General features: G+C 41.8%; 1 protein-coding gene across 6 annotated transcripts in view; it reads right to left on the reverse strand.

Moving 5' to 3' along the window:
- Positions 1-2,452: 2,452 nt before the first annotated feature.
- The window catches only part of ARHGAP24 (Rho GTPase activating protein 24), a 958,590-nt gene continuing 942,758 nt past the window's right edge, over positions 2,453-18,284 (reverse strand). For all 6 annotated transcript variants that reach the window (XM_029599271.1, XM_029599315.1, XM_029599287.1 and 3 more), the window contains 3 exons: positions 12,701-12,822; positions 8,221-9,292; positions 2,453-3,299 (listed from right to left, as the gene is read on the reverse strand). In XM_029599271.1, the coding sequence (XP_029455131.1) occupies positions 3,056-3,299; positions 8,221-9,292; positions 12,701-12,822 (1,438 nt within the window). In that variant the 3' untranslated portion in view covers positions 2,453-3,055. The remainder of the gene's footprint in view (positions 3,300-8,220; positions 9,293-12,700; positions 12,823-18,284) is intronic.

The following is an 18,284-nucleotide window of genomic DNA, read 5'->3' on the forward strand; positions in this document are numbered from 1 at the left end:
GAAGAAATATCCTGTGAAATTGCTGTCTGATATAGGACATCAAGCAGAAGCTCATCCAAGTGCCAGAAGTTGGTGAAAAAGGACAGCCATCTTTCTGAACAGATACTAAGGATGTGCATTTATTGGTTGATTAGTTTCATTCATTTTGGCAGTACACACATATCTCATGAATGGAGAGTGGGTGCACAAAACTGATGGTATGCGCTTTTATGAGTGGGTGCCTACATAAGTACATACCATCAGTTTTGCGTCCCACTTTCTATTTGTGAGATATGCATGTACTGTTGAAACAAATGAAACAAATCAACCAATGAATGCTGGGGAAAGGCTTATTTGAAGAGGGGAATCTGTCCAAGCAGACCTGTCTGAGAAAAGGTTGATACTACTGAAAAAGACAGAGAATATTTTAGTACTTTTGTGGACTTATTTATTTAACAACTTTTAATATACCGACGTTCGTATGGCACATCACGCCGGTTTACAAATAACTCAATTAAAGGAGGAATTACAATGAACAGGGGGCAGGGGATGGGAGCAGGCCAGAAAGAGGAGGGGGCTAAAGGGGACAGGAGAAGAGGGAAAGATAGGTAGCGTGAAATAGAGAAAAAAGAACTTGTTTGTAATGTGGTGCATTATTCACTAGCATACCAGTATTTTTTGACTTTGTGTTGCCATCTTCAGTGCCAGTAAAAGTTAAATTTTGAACAATAATCTTGAAGTCCAAGGGGTGTTTTTGATGTTGACTGGAATAAGTGGAAGAACCCCTGTAAGAAGAAACCTTAAGGGCCTTGTAAAGGAGATCTTTCCCTTCTGTGCCGAAACTCCTGAGGGATCATAGGGCTTCCCAGTGAGCCCCTGTGCCCAAGAGCTAATCAGGACAGGGGCTACACTAGAAAATCCAATATATGAAATATAGTGCTAATGAAGATGTTTACTTTCAGAGTCAGAAAGAAGTAGTATGGTTGCTGTGGTTAGTTTACTTAGATATCTAGAAATAAAAGTTAACAACAAGCTGTAGGTGACACCTTTTTAATGAAACAACTTGATACATTTGTGGCTTTTTTTATGAAAGCTATATGCCCTGTTCTAATTAACCTGTTTGATAACTTCAATTTCTACACTAACAAAGAGAAATTACTTATCTATAATGTTTATTCTCAGAGGATAGCATCTAAATGAAGATATACAACTCTTCCTTCTTCCCTTTTTGGGACTTGTCCTTCACTTATCTTAACTATACAAAGAGTTAACAATAGATGAGTCCATGGTCCTTTGCTATGTATGTGCAAAATGTTTCTAGAGATCTCTGGATGATTCTCAAATAATACATTTGACAAAAGTCACAGGACCCTTATATAGATTTCCATGGATCTACTATCCTCAGAGAATGAATATTACAGGTAAATGATCTCCTTTTAGACCTGTTGTCTGTAATTTACTATCTACAATGAGTATGAATGAGAAACAGTTGCATATAATTTGCAAATTTTGCTTATCGGAAATTCAAACCAGTTTGGGGGCCAGGAGCTCAGTAGATGAAAGACATTCAGTGAATGATGAGCAAAAGCAGCAAGAATGAGCGAGGAAGAATTGTTAAGGTGGCAAATTGAAATGACAAGACTGTTTTCTGGTACATCAATGAAAGGAGGAAGATCTTTGGAGATTGGAATCGTTACCCAGGACTGGAAGAAAAGGGGATGCCATTTCTTTTCATAAAAGTGGTAATAGGGAGGAGGATTGGAAACTATAAGCTACTTAGTCTAACCTCAGAGATAAGACAATTAATGGAGACTTCTCAAACAGAAGGAACAATAAGGAATCTTGAATCCAGCATTACAGAGACATCCAAATACCTCAAAGGGGGTATTATAGAAACAGCCATATACCTCAAAAGTATAGACAATGCAAATGAAACAAACGCTTTTTTCAATGGAAAATAAATTCCAAAACAAGAGGTCATGGTATCAAGTATCAAGTAAATACAGGAGTAACATCAGAAAAGATATCTTCATAGAAAAAGTGTTGGACATATGGAATGGCCCTCCAGGAGAGATGGTGGAGGCAATAAAAACAGTAATAGAATACAATGAAGTATGAAATAAGTATAAGGCTCTCTAGTTACAGAGAAGTGAATGTAAAGACAGAGATGACCTGAGGAAATAAAGTGGGCAGAGTAAATGAGCCTTAAGGATCTTATCTGCCATCAGATTCTATGTTTCTATGTAAAATTATCCTTTCTTTGATCAGGATATGAAAAGAATTAAGCAAAAAATTGTCCTTGTTTTTCACTAGTATAATTGTGGGTATTAAGCAATTACAACACAAATGCATTGTATATTCTTTGGAATGAGCATCTTATTTTTCCATTGCAAAATTCTATGCAAACAAATTTCATAAAAATCACATTGATGAAGAGGACCTAGATTTTAAAGAAAAAAGATCCAAACATGTCTGATATTCATGTTATACTTTATAAAATTATGTACATTGTTTTTGGTCATCATCAAGTCCATTGGCACAAACAGCACAGCCACAAATTATCCCTTTTTTTTTATTTCAAAGAATTAACATTTTTTATATTCATTTTATCTTCATTCCCCAGCAAAAGATAATAAAATCTATTCGATATACAAAATAAGCTGATGGTAACACAATGCAAAAAAAAAAAAAATCTTAATATGTTAAGTGCAAGGAAATTAGCTTTGAGATAAAGCTTGATTGCAACAAACTACAGTATTCATTTACAGGTTGAAATACACGACTTGCATTAAAATGTTCCTTCAGATACACTTCTAGTTTTGTTTTATATGAGATTTTTTTTTTAACTATGTACATATATCCAGTTTTAACACTTGACAATGGCATAATGGAGCATTTGAGAATACAATATTATGTTAGATATGCACTGTACTGTAGGTACCGTTAATTACTGTGTCTAACCCGCTCTCCTTCAAGGGTTCACAATATGATATTGAGTACTAGCCTCAGTTAGGTGACCAGCCACCTGATGAGTCTTAACTAAATTCCAGATACCCTTCCTACAGTGTTAGACCTCTCACTGGATCCATATAGTATTGCCTCTCTCTGGCCGGCGAGGCTCAACAGCCAGCTCTCCGAATGTTGAGAAAAACTGCTCCATCTCCTTCTGTAACATGTCGTTCCTCTTTTCCGCATCTTCTTTTGCCCGCTCTGCATTTCTCATTTTGATTTCTACCATGGTGAACTTCTTCTTCTCTTGGTCCAGCTCCTCGTGCAGGGCCATCACTTCTGTCTCCAGTGCCAAGTTTCTTTGCTCCAAGCTACAGAGATATTAAAGAGACTGTCTCGGTAAAATGGCAAATAGGAAATGGCTCATCTTACTTCATCACTAATAAACAAGTGTCTGTTTTATTCTCATAAATGTTTGAGAAAATAAGAGAGATTTTTTTTCCCCACAGTAACTTTAAGATTATTGAAATGGCAATGTTAAGTATGAGGTTATTGTGATCCTTAAAGCCTATGAATTTCAGCTGAAGCAGGAGCATGTTCACTTAGGCATAGAGAAATACAATTAAGCTTACCCCTCAAAACTGAAAAAGTATGCGGTACATCTTAGGAAGTTGCTAGAGAGAGGGAAATTCCTTATTGTAGTGACATACTTAGATTAACATAACATATCACAGAATGCTACCTAAAACATCAGGTCAAACTGTCAGTTTGAGTTACACAGAAGGCCTTTTCTTCATAAGGAATGATCACTTTAAATTATATTCGACTACATTGAAGTGACATATCCAAATACTGTACCAAGAACATGGAAATTCTTCATTTGGGGAGAACTATTTTCAAAGACATTTGACCTGCTAACTAAGGCCTGGATTCATCATTCCTCGCAGAATGATGAATCCTGTGAAAACGGGGGGCCTACGAAAACCCGCAGCCTTCGCACCACGGCGGTGCGCCGGCTGCCGGCTTTCGCACCGAATAGCGCCACCGTGAAAGGTGGTGCTATTCAGCGTGTTACTGCCGACAATAATTTTAGTAACATTATCGCCGGCAGCGAAGACACCGCCGACTCTGCCCCTCCTCGCCCCCTCCCCTTCTCTCCCCGACTCCTTCCCTCCCCCTAATTTGCAATCTATCACTTGCAAAAAGGCCCTTTTTGCATGCGATAGAGGTTTATCGCACGTGATAAATGACCCCCTAAGCTAGCTACATGGGTAAATTCTCCTGACTGAAAACTGCCCTCCCCTCAGTGGCTAAAAGTGTGCATGCTGCCAAGCAGGTGCAAAAGCCCATCCCCTCTGGCCCTGAATTTTCCAAGGGAAACTCTGCAGGGAGTTTTCCTTTCAAAATTAGCAGGCAATTTCAAAATATTTTCCTTAAAGTGAGGCGCCGGAACCCTCGCTGAACGACCTCCTGCAGTCGATCTCCTGCCGGCGCGTATGGCCGGCGCCATTTTCCGTACGAAAACGATTCGCGGCGGGAAATCGCTCCCTGACCCCCGCTGGACCTCCAGGAACTTTTGGCCAGCTTGTGGGGGGCCTCCTGACCCCCACGAGACTTGCCAAAAGTCCAGCGGGGGTCCGGAAGGACCTCCTGCCGTCCAATCTTTTTCGTCTATGGCCACCGCCATTTTGGAAAATGGCGCCGGCTGAAGACGACAAGATGCAGGAGCAGGAGCCCGTTCCGGACCGCTGCCGTTCCGGACCGCCGCTGGACCCGCAGGTTATTTAAGTTATTTGGGGGGGGGTTCGGGAGGGTGGGGGATTTAATTTAAAGGGTCGGGGGTGGGTTTTAGGGGGTTTTAATGTGCCGGCTCACGATTCTAACGATTTATAACGATAAATCGTTAGAATCTGTATTGTATTGTGTTCCATAACGGTTTAAGACGATATTAAAATTATCGGACGATAATTTTAATCGTCCTAAAACGATTCACATCCCTACGCGATACAGTAAGTAAAATGTGCAGCCAAGCCGCATATTTTACTTTAAGAAATTAGCGCCTATCCAAAGGTAGGCGTTAATTTCTGCCGGCATGGGGAAGTGCACAGAAAAGCAGTAAAAACTACTTTTCTGTGCACCCTCCGACTTAATATCATGGCAATATTAAGTCGGAGGCCCCAAAAGTTAAAAAAAAGTAAAAAAAAAAAAAAAAAAAAAAATTTAAAATGGGCCCGTGGGTTGAAAACCAGATACTCAATTTTGCCGGCGTCCGGTTTCCGAACCCGTGGCTGTCAGCGGGTTTGAGAGCCGATGCTGGCAAAATTGAGCGTCGGCTGTCAAACCTGATGACAGCCGCCGCTCCTGTCCAAAAAGAGGTGCTAGGGACGCACTAGTGTCACTAGTGCCTGTTTTTGCCACGGACCCTAATTTAAATAAATTAATTTACTGTATTGCGCGCACAGGAGAGTGACCTGGGAGCGCGCTGGGAGAGCGGGCGCTCGCCTGCTCTCCCACGATTTTTACTGTATCGGCCCGTATGTTTGCTTAAAATAAATGTTTAAAGATTCAGGAGCTACCTGTTTGAATAAAAGTTGCACTTGATTTGGAAGCTGATTGGTTCATCACAAGACAAATATATTTACCGCATTTCTCTGACTTTCATTTCATTTTGATATTGAATGTGGACTTTCACTCCCATTCTCCATTTAAAAGCAACTCAGCCCATCTCATGATGGCAGAGCCAGGAGAAGAGCTATTGGCAGCTACTGCTAGATGCTGGTCACCATAGAGACTTGCAAATCTTATAAAAATTGGTTTGACAATATTTTGGTGCACTTTTCAGATGTTCCCTTAAAAATCTTCAAAAGTCCATCAAATTCAAATTAAATTCAAAACTATGATTGCGGCTTTGGATTTCAACAAATCTGCTATTGAAAGCTATCGATTTGAAAGTTAGATGGGTGTTGTCAAGATATTCACTGCAACCGTGCTTATTATATGACCAACCTCCTTCTGAATTCCCAGTGATCCATCCCTTTTGAATTGCTCTTTGAATAGCAATTGTCCAAAACTTCAGGATCAACGGGGCTAAGAATTTTTTTTTTTTTAAATCACATTCACTTCTGCTTGAATCCTTCCAGTCTCTCATTGAGATGAAGAAAACAACCATAGCCTTATCTAACATTATTACTCGTGGCTGTACAAATCACATGGCGAAGATGAGCCGAGGTCATTCAATTACATCTGTCAGGGAAAAAAGTGTGATCCCCCATCCTGAACTTCCATGGTCTATGTAGTAATACAAAGTGAATTTAAAACCAAAAATGTGAAGTTCGTCCATTAAAAACTACGTTAAAATAAAATTTACTCTTTCGATCACATGCACAAAAGCCAGGAAATTTAAGTTCTCACTTTATGAACGGGAGGTGTCTTTTTTTTTTTATTACTCATATTTCACACGCACTTCAAATTGTTAAATAATTTGGTGCATCCAATTTTTCTAGCAGCTAAGCCTTAATGGGGACAATTTTCAAACCCATTTACACAGGTAAATAGCAATTTCTGAGCCCAATTTTCAATACTCTGCATAAATCACCAAATGCACGTGTATGAGGGCTCGCAGAGGTTTCTGTTAGTGTGGTGGGAGCTGCATTGTTTACAACTATTGGGTGTTTCTACCCCAAAAAGGTGCACACATATTTCAGTATCTGCATAAATTTGCAATGTAGGAAACTGCACTGTTTACCCACTGAGTAATATTATGTACATATGTTATATGTGTACTAATTAGAACACGTGCGCTTCATGACCCTGAGTTATAAGAGGAATGCTCCATTTTTTAAAATACTTGCAATCACCAACTCACCGGCACCTCCACCAGTTCTCCTGGACCCTCCAGCATTTCACCCCTCCCCCCCCCCCCCCACTACTTCATTCACACCTCCCACCAAAAACTGCAGACAAAAAACAAAGGCAATTTCACTTCCACAACTTAATTAGCAGATGAAAAATGGTATAGACAAGTTTGGGGATGTGTGTGCATTTACCGCTTACAAATGGCAACTTGTGCCCGTTCTTCCGAAGCCCACGCCGGAACGCTCGTAAACCATCCATTTCTCCCTATTAACAGTTATGTGCAACAACACAGGTATGTGCGTACTCGCAATACGTTCCAATTATCATATAGAGCAGTGGTCCTCAACACTGTCCTGGGGGCCCACCAGCCAGTCGGGGTTTCAGGATATCCACAATGAATATGCATGAGAGAAAATTTGCATGTTATGGAGGCAGTGCATGCAAATTTTCTCTCATGCATATTCATTGTGGATATCCTGAAAACCCGACTGGCTGGTGGGCCCCCAGGGCAGGGTTAGGGACCTCTGATATAGAGCATTTGCATACTACTTACAAACATAAAGTTGATTTTATGCTTGGAAACCTTTTGAGAATTAGCCCGTAGATGCGTAAATTGGCTGTCTGAAAAGTGCTCTGACTCAATATGGCTAAAAAGTGTGCTCACTATGGAACAATGCATGTGCCTTTATCCTCATTCAGGGGAGGTGTTCCCAAGAGCGTGGTTTGGGCTGGATCAGAACCTAACTCGTCTACCTTGAATTTTCAAGTCTGTACATGTTATTTTACATAGAAAATCTACCCAGGCAAAAAGCAGGTGCTGTGTACCCAAGGCACATTTCAAATGCAAAGTACACACAGACTTTCTCTGAAGTGTGGTACAAACCCCAAGGGTAAAAAATGCCTGTGAACTTCATCCCAAAGGGAACTGTCTGAAAATTTCCCCTCTATATTGAGAAGTGGTCTTGCCCTGTTTTTTTTGTTTTTTTAAATATATCTCTATAGATAGATATTTCTGTAGGACTAATGAATAACACCAGCTGGCCGTGTGCCTCAGGTAGCAGCGCTACCTGCTGCACTGCAGGTGCGTCATGTTCAAGCCTCCGTTCTGATGGGGGTTGAGGGTGTTTGATCACTCTGCACTGCTAATGTACTCCCAGCTGCTAGCTTAATGGCCCTAAGCACTCAGAGTGACGCCGAGGGCTAATCCCCAAGGAACCTTTCCTTCAGCCTTGGCAGAGGAGTCACCTGGGAATGCCATCTGCTATAGAGAGTTATAAAGGGAGGGAAAAGAAATCACAGCCTTATGCTAAATTCTTTTTGAGTCCTTGCACAGAAAGCTCATTGATATCCTGCCAGCTATGCTCATCTTGTGCATGCCTGATCATACTTCTCATCGGCATTATTTACTTCCATAGGATGCTGCTCAATTTACTTTACCTCTTTATCCTTGTCTCATATTCTGTCTTCTGTTTTGCCATTTCCTGCTTCAGGCTTGACACCAGGCTATGCAAGGCACTGTGATTGCTGGTGGCAGTCATGATGAACGTTTCACTGTTATCGCTGCTGCTTGTGGCTCGGCTACTGCGGCCTCCGGCGCTTCTCCGATCATATTTACTCTCATAATCTCCAGGATGGGAAAGATCCTCATGAGGGGGTCCATCTAACAGAGGGTCTTCGAAATTTCCTCCATAAAAGTCCTGCTCAGGGCAGGTTGTGGTAGAGGATCGGCAAGAGTGGGAGTTTTCAGGGAGGGATATTTCACAAGAGGATGTGGACCAGGTTGCACTGTCTATGCTCTGCTTATCATCAGAGTTCATCATGGAGAACTGCTGGTGAACGTTGTCGTAAGTGGATAGCCTGTGCTGTTGCTGGGCTGGATCACCCACCAAGTCCTTTTGTTTGCTGTCCCTCAAGGTGACATATCCATTGGGCATCCAGCCCACACTTCGACCATTCAAAGTGGTGTTAAGGGCGTCGGTGCTTGCAATGCCCATTCGTACAGCTCCATTTTGCACGCTGTGCGTCCCCATCTTGGTTCCCGGTCCCTTCATGGATGGCGTCCTCCTGGCCTGCAGGGTTCCATTTGGTAACGGCTGGCTCTTTTCGTGGCCCTCAACGGAACTGCTAAAGGAGCCATTTGTGACAATACCACTGCCTTTATTGAAGGCCGGGTTCTTTTTCACCATGAGTGGGGGGCTCCTGGCAACATCAAGTTTGTGAACACTATTTCTTGGGCTGTTCGATTTGCTCCCATTCAGGCTGGTGGGGGAACCGTTGTCCATGCTGCCCCTTTGGGGGGATTCGGGCTTCTCCCAAGAGCAGCGCCTCACAGCTGTCTCCTTGGTGTTGTTGTTTTCTTTGTTCTGTAACTGGCCGATAACGATTTTCTTCTGTGTTTCATTGTTGTTGTTGCTGATCTCCTGTCCGCTCTGAATCTCTGCGTCCTTGGGAAACAGTCTTTCGTGTTCGCTTATCATCATGGACATCAACTGCTGAACCACCACAGTACCTGTGGGATTAAAAATAAATTAGCTGACTTTAGCTTGGCTAATGCATTTTTTCCATGCAACACCAGCGGCTTTGTTGAAGAGCCGAATAATCTAGGAGCAAAAACATTAAAAACAGACACAGAATAATAACCAATTACATTCAATGACAGCAGAATAAAGGACAAGGCCACCTTTTGCTTCACCTTAATTTACAGAGTTGTAATTTCTAGCTAGACGTATAATGAAAGCTGTAATGGTGGTCAGTGGTACCACTGTTATTTAAAAACCCATGCGGAGATAATTAAGTGTCTCAACCACAGTGGTCAAGTGTAATCTCTGGCTTATTTTCAAGCCCTTAGGAATAATTCAAAGGACCATGTTGTACACATTGAATTAGCGTCCCCACTGGTTTATAGGTTTCATGGGAGGTACATTTAAATATCAAAGATTCTTTACTTCAAATGCAGCTTCTTAAATTCAACAGTGCATTGAATCTCCAGAGTATGCTTTTCTAAACACTAATGGTACCATTTTTTTTTATTTCACTGAAATAGCTTCTCTTTACTTACAATCAAAACATGTCTTTTTGTGTGTGCATTAGGCAGTCACATTTAGAGAATGCCATCTTCCACACAGTAAACTTAGGGTGCTTTAGTTATTTGAGAAGAATAAATAATATAAGCTTCAAGCGCATATTAATTGTTTTTCATTTTCATTTGTCAAGCTGTAATCTTGATTCCTAATGATCCAGAACTATGCCTGCAAGGACAAGACTCTATAACTAGCTCACCTATTCTGCACTGTATTTTCAATATTTAAGCAGTAGGAGATCTAACTGCAAAAGTGCACATAAAAGGGCGCAGTGCTAGGGCAATCGTGCAGAGCCTGCCTGACAGTCATCGGGCTGTACAACCTCCTTTATTTCCACCTTGGCAAACCTTGTGCGTGGATTCTGATCTGTGAGGGGGTCTGCACGGCCCATACTTCCAGGAAGGGAAGGGAGGGAGAACGGCCTGGCAGCCATCTCTCTGGGCAGGTGGATCACATGATTTCACCTGGGATCGGCCCATTCACCAGAGTGGCCCCAATCTCATTGTCTGATTTCCCAGCAAGGGAATGGTGGACTGGGGGAGAATAAAAGACACTGGCCCACCATGCTAGCTTCAGTCTCTCTCTCCTGCCTCCTGAGCCTGAACCTGTTAGACCGTTTTACAAACACACAAAACACCTTGGCCCATATTAAGAAAAATAAAGCAGAGAGAGCTATAATCCCGCTGTCATGGGCCTTGCTGGGGCTTCCTCCTCTGCTTTCTGCTGTTGTTGTTTCCATGATTGTCTCCTGTAAAAAATCCCCCAAACACCCTTATAGGTTTGTTCTTCCTTCTCCTAAATAGACAGCTCGTAGGCATTTGTCTCTGGGGTGGTTGGATCTTGAGCAAGGGAAAAGGCAGAGGCAGGAACTGGCACAGGGGCTTGACTGGAATGCCTGAGAGCCAGGCTGAGCTGCTTCAGTGCCTGTAAGAAGCAGGTTTGTGTTTCACAGAGTCCTGTGCCAATTCACTGGCACTCCCACTGGTAACTGGCCAGGGTTCATTGGGTTTGCAGGTAGTGGGATCTGGATTGTGGACCCAGGGATTGATGCTGCCAATATAGGCCCAACCTTGTCCCACACATTCCTTGGGGTACAGCCCAGTAGGGTTGCCATACTGTAGTCGGTGGAGCTACCCTGCCTCTGTGGGTCAAAACCAACATTCGAGCAAATAATTGCCCAGGCTGTGATGCAGCTGCAGGAACAACTTTCAGCCCTTACCTCAGGGATCGCACATGTGATGGGATCCCATAGTGCAACAGATACCTACATCACAGCAAGCACCAACACTGCAGTAGATGCCAGCTACAGGGAACGGTGAGGAGTACTGTGGCAGGGGTTCGGGCTTGGATGAGTGAGGGTGTAGTTACTGCAGAGACGGGCAGTAATAGAAACTAGGGGAAGTTCAAGCATAAGAGGATCTTCTAGTAACACACTAATCCCTTCAGCTTATTTAGCACCACGGCTTCATCAGTGGCAGTAGCCACACAAACCCAGGTGGTTGCTATGTCTGGGTTGCTAGCTTTTCCAGGCAGCAAACAGTTGTGGGTGGGAATACCATGTTCTCTGTGGTGCCACATTAGGCACAACAGGATGTGGATATTTGAGGGGCATAAGAAGCAAAGAAAGCGAAAGACAATAAGAAGCATGAGCATCCAGTGCAAGAGATTGTCACATGATATTTTCAATATAGTGTACGATCATTTTTCAGGAGGGTGAACATTGTCAGTAGTACAGAACCCCACCTCACAAACTTTTGTTCTTTGGTTCTACTTTGACACTATTGTTAATGCACACACTAAATATGAAAGTTTCATGTGGTTAGACAACAACAAAGCCTTCAGGGAAAGGATATCCGATACCCCCAAGATGTCATAGGGCACCCATGATGTCCTATGGCTGTCTCACATGACTTTCGGGATGTCAACTTCATAGGTCGCGAATTGCACTTTTTAAGAGGCCACCAGCACTTTGGCTCAGTCATGAAGCAACTTAGCAATCGCAGATGTGTGCTGGTGGTTCAAACGAGCAGGTTGCATCATTTTGGACTGCAAATACAAACATTTGTACTTCCTGTGCAGCCAGCCATCATTCCAACAAGGGCTCATAGAAAGGTGGGTGATCGGGTTCACAGGTGCATCCATATGAACTTTGGGAACAAACGGTGGACAGTTTATCCACATAACTGAACAAGGTGGTGGTGGCCGCTCTGCTATCCAGTTTCAGAGATAGCTTTCAAGTACTTTATATGGGGCCTTTAGGAACCATGGTGAACACCAATGCACAAATATGTGTGCACATATTTCATTGATGTGCCAGAAACAGTATTTAATGGTGATGATTCAGAAGAACTGAAACAAATCATGTGAACCTGGATGATATATTAGGCAGATTGACAAACTAAAGAGCAGCAAATTGCCTGGACCAGATGGTTTATACCCCAGAGTTCTGAAAGAATAAAAAAAATGAAATTGCAGATCTTTTACTAGTAATTTGTAACCTACCCTTAAAATTGTCTATTGTAGCTGAAGATTGGAGGGTAGGCAATGTGACACCAATCTTTAAAAAGGGCTCCAGAAGTGATTCAGGAAACTAAAGATTGATGAGCTTGCCTTGAATGCTGGGAAAAATCATTTGGTCCTCATTTTTGAAAGCGAGTAGGGCTCAACTCTAATTAGGATCTCATTGCCCCAAAGTAAAACAATCACCGCAGGGGTATGCTTTTGCTGCCATTTTCAAATATTCCGGGAATATTCCAGCCTGAAAGCAATGGTAGGGAGGGACGTGCTTTTAGCAGTTTCACCATTTCGGCTCTGCGCTGAGATTGCCTCTAACTCACCCTCCATGATGGTCAGAGGATCTTCCACTTTTGGCCGCAGGATGTTGGGACCAAAGACAGTAGCCAGGTTTTGCACACTCATTTTGTTCACACCTGAATAAGACTGCACTTCATCTAAGAACCTACAATGCATACAACACAAAGAATTAGTATACAGTATTGGAATAAAAGCTGTATAATGCCTACTAGCACCTTTACAGAATATACACACATGCACAGAGGAGTGCACGAGTTCACTTTGAAAGCTAGTGAAACTCAGGCGCACAACAGCCTGCACGTTTATAAACGCCTGGGTCATGAAATCACCCCCTTAAGGAGCCTGCAGTGGAATATAGGGCTGCTTTCAGTTAGACTACAGCTTTTAATGTGGTCCAGGCAGCTACTCTAGTAGTAGTAACTGGTTGTTGTTGTGAAGCAAACTCTTTATTATCTCATGGCAGTTTGGTGCTGTATGTAAAACGAATTGATAGTTTCAGCCCAGTTCTCAGTGAGCAGGTGCTCATATCAGTGGAGCTACCATTAATACTTGCAATCTCACTGAGAAACTCAGATATCAAACTATAAGTGGCTAGGGAAAATAAATAACTAGTAATCTCCCAAGCAAGATGTGAATCCCACCTGATTAAGGTCGGGACATAATGGCAGACCACGGTGGAGTAGTTTGTATTATCAGTGCTATGCTATATTTATCCTCTAGATAAAGTAGCAAATGCAAATGTACAAATGCCATTACACCACCTTTCTCAATCATTACATTCAATGTATTAAATAAAAAATAAAAAAAAAAGGAAACAGTTGTATAAACATTTACAATTCAGGAATTAAGATCTGTATATTAATACTGGCTGGGAGACCCTGCTTCAGTTTTTCAGCATTACTTCTTCCCAGATTCCATGGCTCGTGAGCCCGAGTGTTGGAGCTGTTCTCAGAAGACGAGGCTGTCAAACCTAGCAGCTCCAAGTGAAGCTGGATTTCATGCATGGAGTGAACTGCTTTCCTCATCCCAGTTGGGTTTGTTCCAACTCCAGTCTTACACTTTCAGCCTCCGTTCCTCTCTGACCTCACTGCCTTGCAGAAACAGCTGGACACAACAGAGCCAGTCCTTAACATAAATCTAATTTTCTTCCACACTAAGGCATGACTGGATTCAGTTTTCAAAATGAGACAAATAAGTGCTGGAGCAATTGACAAGTTAAATGCTTATGTCTTCAATTTATGTACTTGTTTTGCTAAATGCACTTTTTTTTTTTTTAAAGTCAAGGTGCATGTACTAATAAAATCGAATACTTAAGAAAACATAGATGAGCAAGCAGCTCAGAAGAGTAAGATGCTTAGCTCCTTGATCAAGCATTCGTTTTGTTCACTTTTGACAACACAGCACTCAATGTGTACATGATCAGCTTACACTACGTTGGGTTTTTCCCCTGTTAATAGGGATGTGCCATTGTTTTTCCTGAATTAGACTGTGTCAACAACATTGCCTAATTCGGAATGGCTCGGTAGAACCAAAAAACCATTTAATTTTTCCGAAATTTCGGAAAAAATTTCATTTTTGAGTTAGCGCGCACTAACTCCTGATAGTACGCACTAACCCGAAAATCAGGGCCCCCGAAAACCCCCCCCCCCGAACTGCGGGAAAAACTAAATTCCCACGGGGGGGGGGGGGCCTGAAATGAAGCTCGACACAAAATTTTTACCCAAAGTACATTTCCTACTGCTCTTTGGGTTTCCAGTTCAGATTGGAACTGGTTTCTATGGAGGCTATAATACCATTTATACATTCGCATCTACCTAGGGTTTCCCCCCATTTTTATCCCTCTACCCCCTTTTATCAATCCTAGCCTTCACAGCGACATTCCTCCACAGACCACAGCTCCCTCCAGAATATAGTATAATATGAATGCACCCTGAGGGGGTAATTTTCAAAAGGAGTTACATGCGTAAATGTAGCTACTATTGTAGCAATTTTCAAAAGCCATTTACTCAAGTAAAGTGAATTTACTCCAGTAAACCTGGTTTTTACTCGAGTAAATGCTTTTTAAAATCAGGCCCTGAGCCTTGTCATTGCACAATGGCTGGGACTCACTTCCTGCTTTCTCCCTCCCAGAAGCAGTGAACACAGCCGCTGCAGCATTCCTGGCCCCTTCCATCTCGAGGAAGAGAAAGCTGGGCTTGGGAATCAAACCCAGATCTTCTGCACAGCAGTGCACTGAGCTGCCAGTGAGCCACTGCTCAGTCCAAAAAAAAAAAAAAATGCTACCTATGTTTTTTAAAATCAGTAATCAAGCAAGAGATCTCTGCTGACCATGCCACGGTTTCCTGCTGGTTCCTATTTCCTGATGAGTTTTAAATCATTCCATCTCAATGCATTATGAAGAACAATGGAACAACAATTATAAAACCAGGACTGGGCTAACATCTCATGGTGACACAAAGTTATGGTGGTAAACTGCAAGGCTGTAATGAAGTTAGAGGTGTTATAACAGCGTTAGGAGATCTCTTTTACACAAGTACAGCAGTACATTTATAAGTGCCGTTTTACAGGGATGGGTAATACACAATTCCGCACCCCAGAGCATTCATGCACCCTACAACCGCTCGCAGTTATCTATTTAAAGTAGTAATAAATTCTAAGGCCTTTGGAATTCAACATCTAATTTAAAAAAAAAATCTATTGCTAATCACTCTGGGGTCCATTTTCAGCCACTGTGAGGTTTGGCTAGTTAGCTGGATAAATATTAGTTAACCGGCTAACTTTAGGACAGTCCTAAGGCCCGATCAGAGTTAGCCGCATAAGTTAAGGGGCTAACGCCGAATATCAGAGTTAGCTGCTCAACCTATGTGGCTAACTCTGCTCCTCCTCAGAATGCATCTTGCCTGCCCATGATTATATTCTAGCTGGGTAACTAGTTACCATGCTAGAATTTAGCCGGATAAGGGCTAAATATAGTCTGTTAAGCCATTTAGATGGATAACTATTATGTTATCCATCTAAATGGCTTTTGAATATGGATCTCTGAGTAAATAAAAGAAATATTTTAAAACATTCTAAAGACTCTTCTCATGGACTGGTTCTGTTATTTTGGACATGTTTGTGCACTGTGACTAAAATAACTGATACGTTATAACTCATTCCATTTGAGAAACAGGAATGTCTACTACTGTTATTATATTTTACACAGGTGGATTACAGCTGTGGAATGAAATCAGGAAGTGATAACAAAACAAGACGAAGGACTGTTTTTCCTTTGGTGGCTTAAAAAATAAATGTAAATTTTATCTTGCAAGGGGCTTTTTGCACTGATGATATACTATTTTTGAAGTGCTAATGTTAACTACAAAGGAACTTATTTGATTACTAGGGCCTGATGGACTATTTTCCACATTCTTCTTTATCAGCTGCTGTTTTTCTTTAAGTATTCAGTGTTGTTATTGTTAATGTTTGATGTATTTTACTTGTAAACTGCTTAGAATATAGGATAATGCAGTATAAAAACTATTTAAATAAATTAAAGGAACTAATTCCTATTCCAGACAATATGTAATAAATGCACTGTTGCCTCCTTAATATGCATAAACAAATTGTCTAATTTGTATCCTCTCAGTACACAGAGTTTCACTGTGCAGCTCTTTGCATTTGCTTTTGCAAACTAAATGGTAAAATGTTCTGCTCTTGGTTGAACTGATTTAGTTTCTGCACAGCACCTGAAGATTTGGGTTATTAATGCATCAAAGCACAATTTGATGAATAAATTGAAAGTTATCTGAAAATGTGATGAATGCTTTGAAGTGCCAAGGTGTATACACGCGGCAAAAATATTGCCTTGTTGTATATGATTCCCTAGGAAATTCTAGACAAGGTTTGAAGAAAATCTTTGCTAGAGTATGGTTGCATTCAACATCGGAATTCAGCTGTTCACAACATAGTGATCATTTAGTAACATAGTAATGTCGGCAGAAAAGGACCAAATGGTCTATATCCAGTCTGCCCAGCAAGCTTCTTATGGTAGTATCTGCAGAGAAACCCCTATATTTCTCTTAAGAGTAGCAACTGCCGCTCCATGCAGTTATTCGATGAGCCTTTTTGAAAATTCAGACAGTGCTGTTGTATTTTGCTTATGGACTTGGCCTTAGAAGCAGTCCTGTACTTTTTCACTTATGTCTGCATATCAGTACCCAAGACCTTAAAAGTCAGGTTCCGGGCTGGTGGTCATCTAAATCCAATTCCTCTTCCACCTCCTCCCTCACCACTGTCAAAGTGGAAAGTGATGTAGTTGCATCAAAAGCATCTACGCTTTTTGGTTAAGGGTTATAATCCCTTGCCTTCTGTTAAGAGTAGTAATTGCTGCAATGTGCAGATTACCCCCATGCTAACAGTTCCCCAGACCAGAAACGTTGGGGCCCTCGTTGATTGTTGTCTGAATCCAACTCCCCTTTTCCCCTTGCCATTGAAGCAGAGAGAAATGTTGCAGTTACATTGAAAGTATCAAGGCTTATTGGTTACGGTTAGTAACCGCTGCACCAGCAAATTACCCCATGCCCTCTTCGTTTCCATCCTCTAGCCTTTAGGGATCCACAGTGTTTATCCCATGCAACTTTGAATTCTTTCAGTTTTCGTCTTCACCACCTCCTCCAGAAGGGTATTCCAGGCATCAACCACCATCTCCGTGAAGAAATATTTTCTGGTGTTGGTTCTGAGTCATTTCATGAGCTCTAGTTCAAACCTTTTCCATTGGAAAGAAATCAATAGAAGTCCGTGCCTCATTAAAACTTTTCAGGTATCTGAAGCTCAGCATCATACCTCCCCTGCACCTCCTCTCTTCCAGGGCGTACATATTTAGATCCTTCAGCCTCTCCTCATAAGTCTTCTGATACTGACCTCATACTATTTGGATGTCTTTCTCTGGACTGCCTCCATCCTGTCTCTATTCTTTTTGTGATATGGGCTCCAGAACTGAACACAGTAGTCCAGATGAGGCCTCACTAAGGACCTGTACAAGGGCATCACCACCTCCTTTTTTTTTTTTTTTTTTTTTTACTGGTTATTCCTCCTTCTCTGCAGCCCAGCATTCTTCTGGCCATAGCTATTGCCTTGTCATATTGCTTCACTGCCGTAAGATCAACAGGCACTATCACCCCAAGATCCATTTCTTGGTCCGTGCACATCAGTATTTCACCCCCCATCACATACAACTCTTTTAGAATACCACATTCCAGATGCATGACTCTGCACTTCTTGGCATTGAATCTCTGCTGCCAAATCTTTCACCACTCTTTAAGCTTTCTTAAATCACTTTTCATTCTTTCCACTCCTTTAGGTATGTCCCCTCTGTTGCAGATCTTAGTTTTATCCACAGATATCCTTTCTGCAATGTCACTCACAAATATTAGGGATGTGAATCGTTTTTCAACGATTAAAATTATCGTCCGATAATGTTTATATCGTCTTAAATCGTTATAGAACACGATACAATAGAAATTCTAACGATTTATCGTTAAAAATCGTTAAATCGTGTTAGTGCGCACTAACTCGAGTTAGTGCGCACTAACTCCCCGTTAGTGCGCACTAACTCGATTTAGTGCG

This window comes from Rhinatrema bivittatum, chromosome 1 (genome assembly GCF_901001135.1).
Source record: "Rhinatrema bivittatum chromosome 1, aRhiBiv1.1, whole genome shotgun sequence".
Taxonomy (NCBI): domain Eukaryota; kingdom Metazoa; phylum Chordata; class Amphibia; order Gymnophiona; family Rhinatrematidae; genus Rhinatrema; species Rhinatrema bivittatum.